At 36.5% G+C, this 9,760-nt stretch overlaps 1 protein-coding gene across 1 annotated transcript; it reads left to right on the top strand.

The window, feature by feature from the left end:
- Positions 1 to 1,128: 1,128 nt before the first annotated feature.
- LOC129755697 (ninjurin-A-like) lies at positions 1,129 to 9,486 on the top strand. Its single transcript, XM_055752311.1, has 3 exons — positions 1,129 to 1,741; positions 8,116 to 8,430; positions 8,493 to 9,486. The coding sequence occupies exons 1-3, from the start codon at positions 1,535 to 1,537 to the stop codon at positions 8,865 to 8,867; spliced, it is 897 nt and encodes a 298-aa protein (XP_055608286.1). The 5' UTR covers positions 1,129 to 1,534; the 3' UTR covers positions 8,868 to 9,486.
- Positions 9,487 to 9,760: the final 274 nt, after the last annotated feature.

The following is a 9,760-nucleotide window of genomic DNA, read 5'->3' as shown; positions in this document are numbered from 1 at the left end:
ATATTAAACTATATGCTTCACTCAAAAAATGTACTTTTCATGTCTAATTCAATAATTTTAAAACCATAATATCAACAAAACATAGACATACTAGTTATTTATACTTGATGTAAAATTTAAAAAGAATCTCATTTTAAAAGTAACTGAATATTGAACCGATAGTTTGATTTTTTTTTTCATAATTTTTTTGCCAAACATATTGTGAGGCCATATGAAATTGATTATCGGGTGTGATGAAGCATCGTTCTTAAATAATTGTATGTTTAATTACTGAACTTTTTTCTATTCATTCCTGATAACTATTTTAACTTTTTCAAAACTTTTTAAGTGTTCGGAAATAAGATCATTTTTACGTTATTAAAATAACCAAATTGTAACCGAATGAACTTAGTTGAATGGACACCAACTGTAGCCTTCCATTCGCATATAGTCATTATTCGCTTACTCGAACTGCATCTTTGAGCTTAAAAACATTTAATTTGAAATTTTTGGCTGCTGCAAAACTGTTAAAGTAAATAAATTAGAATACACCTACGTCTTTGACCTTTATGTACATTCCAGAACGATTAAAGCGGTTCCGCTAGAGAATTAGTTTTGTGCTCATATGCATGTTTTGGTCAATGAAATCAGTGATTTTTATATGTTAAAAAACTTGGTAGTTTCAAATTTCAAAATTCTACCAAAAATCATTTTGCAACTAGTTATATCTCTTTTAACTTTTAGTGAAAAAAAACGGGGAGGGTTAAAGCAAAAATTCATCATAAAATAATGTTTTTTGTGGGGTTCCATAAAGCGATGAATTAAACATGCATTTTATTTTAAGCGTCTGTAACTAGATAGTTGTATAAATTTTTACAAACTATACGAAATTTGAATCTACTTACGTTGAACAACAAACTTGTAGAAAAAACGGACCAAAAAAACCTTTTTAAACTATTGAAATAACTGTTTGAAAAACCTAATAAATATGCTCACTTTGTTTACACTTCAGCTCACTCTGTTCGTAAATATCACAGCTGGCAGCAGTGCAGCTGGACTGAAGCGAATTTTGTTGTACCATTCAGTCAGTCAGTCAGTCAGTCAGCCAGGCGGTTGATTTTTCGATTCCTCGCTATGATTTCTCGATTCGCTGTTTATTTGAGCGGCGATCGTCTCCGGGTGTGGAAGTAACCAGTCTGTCCATCGATCACGCGAATCTCATCTCGTCATCTTCGCATAGTTTTCGCCTCGTTGAATCATCACTCTCGGTTCTTGGAACGAACGAATGTGACAACCTTTGCGCAAAACGTCGCATAAGAATCTCGCTTAATCAATTAAAACAGTCCTTTTGTGGAGAAATTGTCGTTATTGAAAAATTCTGTTAACGTTTTCCAGAGGTCGGGGAAAACCGGTTCCTAAAGCAGATTCACCTTTTTTTTTTGTATCCAAGGTGATGTGATTGCTTGATGCTGTGAAGAGTCTGTGTCCAGTGTGTTGAAGTTTCACAGAGAAAGAAGACAAGTGTATTCGGTACCTTTGAAATAGCATAGAAACCATGGCCTCGGATAAAGATCACGTTGAAATTAATATTGAAGAAACCGCCAAAGAAGGCGATTCCAAACCAGTGACCCCGCCGATTGTGCCGGAAGTAAGCACGCTTGGCAATCAGGAGGTTAAACCACCGAAAACCTCTACCACTGGTCGAGGACGTCAGCAGTTGAAACCAAGTGGCGGCACCACTAGCAGAAGCCGTTCCGGTAGCGTAAGTTCATTGTCCCGGCTGTTTAAATGCAGAAAAAACACGAGCATTTACTATTGGGGAGGGAGGGCTGCACTTTTCGCATTTAATGATTGGCTGTTATCAATTTGGAGAAATCGTCGTGGTCGTCACGAAAGAAAAGAATTCTCTTCTTCGTTTGGAGAGAGGGTGGTATGTGGGTTACCGGACGCGGTCGAAAGGCATGGGCGTCTGAATTTAAACTTAGGAAGGGGTTGAGCATTTAGACTTGAAATAAAATTAACCTTAAGTTTGGACAAATTTATGGTTTGAAAACGCCAAAATAAAATGATTTTAATCGCCGTAATCGCTCAAGCTTTCTCCTACTGGCGCACTAATGCCTGTCTATCCACCTTTCTTTCGAATTTCTATAAAATAAATTCTCCCTAGTTTTCATTCCGCCGCACATGCCATTAAAATTATAATCTTACACATTGTGGCACGGAATGACTTAAATTGTCAATATTTCAGCTGTTTTTCAACTTTTCCCCAAAAATGATACTGAATCATGGTAAATGATACTGAATCATGGCAATTGATGAATTGAGGTGTTTTACAATATTTTCTGCTATACAATATGAATTAACCCACAGTTTATTTTTCCTTGTTTTTTCACGCGATTTTTGTGCTAATTCTTAAACAAAACCTTAAATAAGGCTTTACATAACATTTTTCGTATTGGTTTTTTTAGGGAAACGTTTGTTGGAAAATTTCAACACCATGATTTTGGAAACAAAAAAATACGATCCATACATAACCAGAGAAAATATTGGACCGTGCAACAATTGGTCCGCTCAATGTCCTCCGGCCCCATTGTTGTACACAAGACCGCTGCAAGATTTGTATGGGATTTTAAAATTTCTGAATTTGAATACTTCCAAAAACTTTGTTCGGTTCTTTTTACTGCCAAAAATAGCAATAAAAATTTGTAAAAATTCAGAACTCAATAAATTAGTCCTGAATTCGCGCAACGTGTTTTGATTTGAACGGGAAATAAAAAATTTAATTCAAAAATCACCAGAGATGTACTGAAAGTTAGTGTAATAATATAATTCAACCTTTATTCAAAGACACTTCATATTTCAATAAATATATTTTTTTAAATCTTCAAATATAAAAATTGAAGTTTTGAGATTATTAAAATCGTTGAAAAAGTCGGGCAACTCGAAATGTGTGAAAAGTGCCAAAGTCACTTAAACTGTTTTGGCTTTGAGGGACTACTTTTTAATCAGATTTATTTTGAAATCCTTTATCCCGACCATTCACTCAACATTTAATGCAAAGGATCTAAATATTGTTCTGAAGAACCCTGTTTCTCAAATTTCGAGACGACAAATCTTGAAGAACTGTATTTCATGTCAACAGCGAACCCCTTGCTTTTGATAATAATATTGTCAAAATATAGAACAGTAGGAAAACTTCGACCCTAAATCCCAAAGAACTCGAAGTCGAAGGTTGGAAGTCCCGAAATATTGCTTTTCATGTGCAATGTTCTCAGAAATTCAAATCTGCCGTCGAGCTAGACCGGAAACATTTGAGTGAAGCTTTATTTGGCTTTTATTATCCAGAAAAATAAACAGCCATAATTTCGTAAAACTTAATTTGATCCAAACAGTTTGTCAGTTGAAAAATTGTTGGGAAAAATTTCAATGTGAAATGAATGTTTCTTGAAGACTGATAAAATGCTACAGAGGTTACATTCATTACAAATAATCCATATACTTTCATGAAAAAGATATTCAAAATATTCCCATCGTGTGTTAAAAACTGCAATACGTGAGTTTTCTCTGCTAACAGTGTTCGCTGTATTTTAGTTGCATTTCTGCCCCTGCCGTCATATTCGATGGTGGCGCTGATTATTTTTGTCTTCCGGTTTCCGTAGGAGTCGGGCCTCTTTACCTATATTGATTAATTTTACTGGGAGGATAATGCCAGTAATTAGATAGTTGGTTAATGCCAGTCCAGAATATAATCTTATACCGATAATTCCACCTCCAATGAAGTACATTATTATTATTACATTATTATTTGGCGATATTTTCGTTGTTTTGAGTTGTATTGGAATGGAAATTAGTAAACAGAGGTTTTCAGGAACGGGCAATCAGTTTCAGGTATCAAATTTAGTGTGAAGGGTCGTCCATTTAAAACAAATGCTGTTTTAGTGATATTGACGACATTGTACATTGGATTGAGATGAAAATACCTGTTCACTGTTTGAGTGATATCTGTTGATGTTATTATACATTGGATTGGAATGCACTTTTTGTTTACGTGGGCTTATAGACATGGGAAAATATATCAATGCAACGAAAAAAGGCCATTTTCATGTACCACCGTTTTCACGATATTTTTGTGGAAATGAAACGCGTAAATGTGCAATTTGGTGAACCGGTTTGGGAAAGAAACAGTAACGTCATTTATGGTGGTGGGTTTTCAATTTTTGATAAGGATAATCTTACTGCAAAGGTATTTTTTTAAATTTAAGGGATATCGAAATTTTTTTTGTTTGAAAAGCATCATCTTATCTTATATGAACGCGCCAGCACTAAATTTTACTTCGGAAGTCCGTACTTCCGACTTCCGACAGACTTCCGACAAAGAAAAGTAAAGTACTATATAGTCGGAAGTCTGTGTTCTGTTGTCAGTTCGCCAGTTTCGGATGACCCCTTTATAGAAGGGTATTCCATTTAACCGAATACTTTTTTTTAGAGATATTGACGATATTATTCATCGGATTGAGATGAAAATTGGCACATGGATATTTTAAAAGGGAATTTTGAGGGGATCGTCCCTACTGAAAGTTCTCTTTTATCGCGATATTGACGTTATTATTCATTGAATTGAGATAAAAATTGGCACACAGGGGGTTTCAGGAACGCGGAATTGATTTCTATTATCGAATTTTTACCCTCTATTTCCCTACATTTTTCAAATAGTTAAGCCATAACTCAATTTTTCGAAGCGTTCGGTGGCTCAAAAAGCCTTCATTCAATTTCTAGGAAAAAAAAACCACACAAGATAGGTCTCATTCGATTTTAAATTTTCAAGTCCGAAGATGCCTTTTTTTAATATTTGAAAACTGTAGAGGTATTGAGTGTAAAATCAGCCATGAATACATTTCCCGAAACGTGTGGAAGCTCAAACAGCCTTAATTTGATTCCTCTAAAAATAACTTTAGATAGGTCTAATTTTGTTCAGAATTTTCTAGTCCAAATCAGTGTTTTCCTGGATTTTTTACAAAATGTAGGAGAATTGGGGGTTGAAAAGAAAATATATCTACGTTCGTAAGCTTGTGTAGCATCTGAAACTAATTCCAATCGAATCTTCGGACATTCTGAGAAATAATATTGGATTGGGAAATATGTACATTAGAGTGCCCCATATGACCCGACATTTGGAAGTTTTGCGCTGCAGGCTTAAATTGATCCAAGGCTTAGTACAAGGCCTCATGTCAAATTTGGACTAGATCGGATCACGGGAAGGGGTCGCTCAACGAGCCTAAAGTTTGTACGGAATTTTGAGACATTTTGTTCGGGAGGAACATGAAAATCCAGTTTTTGATAAATAACTTTGGCCTCCTTCGACCGATTTCTTTTGAATTCAGTTTTTCTTAAAGCCTAAACTATGACAAATATTTCATCCGAAGACTGCATTTCGATTCGAGTTAAGATAAAGAAGTTATTAACCTTAAAAATAGCTAATATTCATCACTATTAATGAGAGACGTGGCTTCGAACATTTTGACGCAGCATTGACAGTGATGAATATCATCCTGATAAAAGTTACCCCATTTTTGAAGTCTAATAACTTTTTTATCTTAAGTCGAATTGAAATGCAGTCTTGGGATGAAATATTTGTCATAGTTTAGGCTTTAAGAAAAACCGTATTCAAAAGAAATCGGCCGAAGGAGGCCGAAGTTATTCATCAAAAACTCAAAATCCTCAAAATCAAACTTTAGGCTCGTTGAGCGACCCCTTCCCGTGATCCGATCTAGCTCAAATTTGGCATGAGATCTTGTCTATGCCTACACAGTAAACGAAAATTACCGAATTCTGTAATTTTTTACCGAAATCCTAACATGTGCAAATCGTTAAACTGTTCGGTAATTTTTTCGGTAAAAATAAACGAACATCGGTAAATGATGAAACGATGAAAATGAAGAATCGATTTACCGATGTTCGTTTATTTTTTACCGAAAAAATACCGAACAATTTAACGATTTACAAATGTTAGGATTTCGGTAAAAAAATTACCGAACTACATAACATTTCACAAGCTTGAAATTTCCCATACAAATTTAAGGCATTCTAATGTACATACTGAAAAAAAAATTATAATACTTTACAATATTACACATTCTGCTTCTCTGCAAAATTTATAAATATGTTTGCATCTATTTTAACATTCTCACGTAAGCTTTACCCACACAATTTCTACGCCAATGATCATTCTACTCGTGTGACTGCCAGTTTTGTTACCGCAAATTTTCTTTTAACTAACCGGAACGCCATAAGGTCAGGCGACACGCTCGCTGTGGCGGCAGGGTGGAAAAAAATTAACCTCCACTGCCGAGGAAATGGTTGAATTATTATGTGTGGATCGAGTGTTTGCAATAATTATGCATCTTGGAAATTAGCAATACAGTTCGTCAATGTAATTTTTAGATTTTTTTTCCGAAAATTCGAAACAACAACATTGCGTACTTCAAATTGAAACAGAAATTAGATCAAGCCTTTTTCAAATCGACTTTTCTACGGCTTCTCGTAGTCACGCAGCAAAAAGTTTGGGACGAAAAAAGAAAGCAAAACGACCGAATACAACAAATAACATAATTGACATAATAATAACTGATCCAAATCAATCGCATGAGGGTGACTTTCGACCGATTCGGCCAATCCAGACGGACTAATTATATGGTCGGCGAAATTGGTTGGGTACGTTGAATTTGTTTTTGGAGGGTTTTTTTTCTCGCTATCTCAAAAGTTCTACTTTAAAGCCGATCAACACGAATGGTAAAAATGTCACTTTGCTTTCACATTCTGTAATTATAGAGCGGTGAATTGCCGCTATTATCGATTTGATCGGAGTAATTTTCACAAGAACTTTAGGCTTGTTCCGACTTTTGATTTTTGTATAAGGCTAGGTGATCGAAAAAAATATACCTACTATATACGTTAAGAATCTCTTGAAGTTTTGACATTGTTGATTAATTACCACACATACAAGTGTTATTTTATTTATTTACATAGTATTCCGTCTTACGACATAACTTGACGAACATAATTCCTAAAATTCACTCGGTCCATGGCAACCGTTCTCCAATTTCTCGGGCACCCCACGTTCGCCAGATCACGCTCCACTTGGTCTAACCACCTCGCTCGTTGCGCCCCCGCTCGTCTTGTTCCTACCGGATTCGTAGCGAACACCTGTTTTCCAGGACAGTCGTCCGGCATTCTCGCAACATGTCCCGCCCAGCGTATCCGGCCAGCTTTCACCACCTTCTGGATACTGGGTTCGCCGTAAAGTGATAGATTTTATCAAATTTTCCACAATTGTGGTGCAAGTTGCATTGCATGAAATTACAACATGTTCAATATCAACGATTTTCTTTTCAAAAAATCTCCGCTGATTGCTCAAATCTATTCTCTATTCTAAATTGTGAATAATGGCACGCAATTTCGCACATTATTCAGGCAACGACGATACACCAAGTGATGACGAATCGTTGGAGAAGTGAGGAAGTGAAAGGTACGGGAAGCAAAATTGAATCACCAATCAAAACTCCAAAAAGTGGGTTCATAACATCATTCGGGGCTTTTTCGGCCGCACTTTGTTGCTGTGGCTCTCCGATACAACTTTCTGTGCCAGTGAGAGTGATTTTCGCGCGATTTTCAACGATCGTTGACCTCGCTGCCAAAAAACGTTGCTCATATGTCTATAAGTTTTGTTGATCTCGGAAAGCTGCTTTGCTGGTACCTTCCTAAATTTTGCAGTTATAAGTTGAATAAATAAAAAAAATCAATTAATAATCCTTTAAATTGAAATACTGTGTGAAAGTTTCCGTATTTGTAGCGAAATGTGAAATATTTTAGCGAACGAAGTTTTTTGGAAACTTTTCCAGAGTAGTCAATCGAAAACTGTATCCCAAAGGTTCAGTGTTCCAAAAACAAAGTGTTTTATTTTCGTTGTAAACATATGGAGTCTGAAATTATTACTTCTACAAAGCGGTAACATGCCAATTTTTCGTTCATCAATCTTAAGTAAAATCTCTAATCTTCTCTGAATTGAAGCCAGTGCAGTACACCTCTATTTGCCTACCACTGAAATCATATGCTTCACTGATTCACGTTCATTTACAGCGCTCACCCGGTCGCCGGACTCGCCGAGACACAACTTCCGCCCAGAACGATGCCATCCCGTTGCTGCCGATGGACGAGGGAGGTCGACAGCCCAGACCAAGACCACCGATCGCTGACCAAGAGCAGGATGACGAGTCGGACGATCGATTGAACTTTGATTCTGCCGATTCAGCCTCCGGTGCTGGTGTCGATGATGGCTTATGGCCGGGCAAACAGAACGATATTGGCCGGGAGGTGGGCCGAAGGTCACCCGGAAGGCGAAATAGTCTCCCTCCTAATCAACCGTTCGGACCAATAGGACCAATGGGACCACCGGTAATTTGGAGCCTTTGGTATGTGATTTAGGAAAATTGGTTGATCGCATGTTTAAATTTTAGGTTGCACATCCACTGGATCGAGAGATTCCCGATGTGAACGTTTACCAGCAGAAGAAGAACCTTGCCCAAGGAATGATGGATCTGGCGCTGCTCTCGGCCAATGCAAATCAGCTACGCTACGTGCTGGAGTCCTATTCGAGGCATCCCTATTTCTACTTTAGTTTGGTGTTCATCTCAACTAGCATCATCTGCCAGGTGGCCGTAGGCATTGGGCTGATCATGAAGAGTCGCTACAACATCAAAAGGGACGAAGATTTCTGCAAAGCTGATCGGCTCAACAATATGATTACGATTGGAATTTTCCTCATCACTTTGGTCAATGTACTCATATCGGCATTTGGGGTGGCCGAGCCATCGAAACAAAGTGCGGTATGATCGGTGGACAAAAAACACACATATGATTTTATCAAAACTAGGCCAATTGATTGGAAGAGTTATTTGGATTTTACTTAGGGACCTTTTTGTACCCCAGCTTTTTTAAAACAAAAAAAAAACAAGGACCGTGTGGAAAAACGAAAACCAAAATCATGAATTTATCTTCTTGAACCAGTCAGTAATCCATTTTTAACGTGATTTTGAATGAAACGTTACGTTTTCGGTGAAAAAACATAAATTTAACATCAAAAGTAACTACGTAATTTGAATCTTCAAAAATTCTGATATATTAGAGATGAGCTCTAAGAAAAAAAAATAATCAAAATTGAATCCGCAAGTGCACTTTTACTGATCGAAAATTGAATTTGAATATTTTATCGAATTTGAACTATTTATTATTTTTGTCCATCATTTCAATGGCATCAGCGCATTGCGCAAAAGTGGCGCAAAGGTAACAAGAATATTATATGTGTGGATTTGCTATTCTAGACACCAGCGAATATTTACAAAGACAATCTCTTAAATTAGCCTTATATTTTAGTGTTTCCCAGTGATATTGACTTTTAAGATCTTATAATCACGAATGAATCTCTTCTTTAAAAAATTTATAAATAAAAATGTAATCCACAAAAAATACTTTTTTTTTATAACGGTGAAAAATTGTGTTCCATAAACGTGATTCAAACAAAAATATGGATACAATATGCGTACACGGTGTTGTCTCAGTACAATTTCGAAACAAGAAAATCGTCATCTATTTCTGTAATAACTCGGCAAAATCATCCTTACAAGAAAAGAGACTCTGTCTTATTAACGAAAACGCCATCCAGTAGCTGATCTATTGTGGTAATTACCCCGCGTTACTGTATGCTATCAGACTCCCCTGCACTATT

Source organism: Uranotaenia lowii, chromosome 3 (genome assembly GCF_029784155.1).
Source record: "Uranotaenia lowii strain MFRU-FL chromosome 3, ASM2978415v1, whole genome shotgun sequence".
In the NCBI taxonomy this organism is placed as follows: Eukaryota; Metazoa; Arthropoda; class Insecta; order Diptera; family Culicidae; genus Uranotaenia; species Uranotaenia lowii.
Note: the sequence above shows the minus strand (reverse complement) of the source record. Positions and strands in the feature narration are given on the sequence as shown.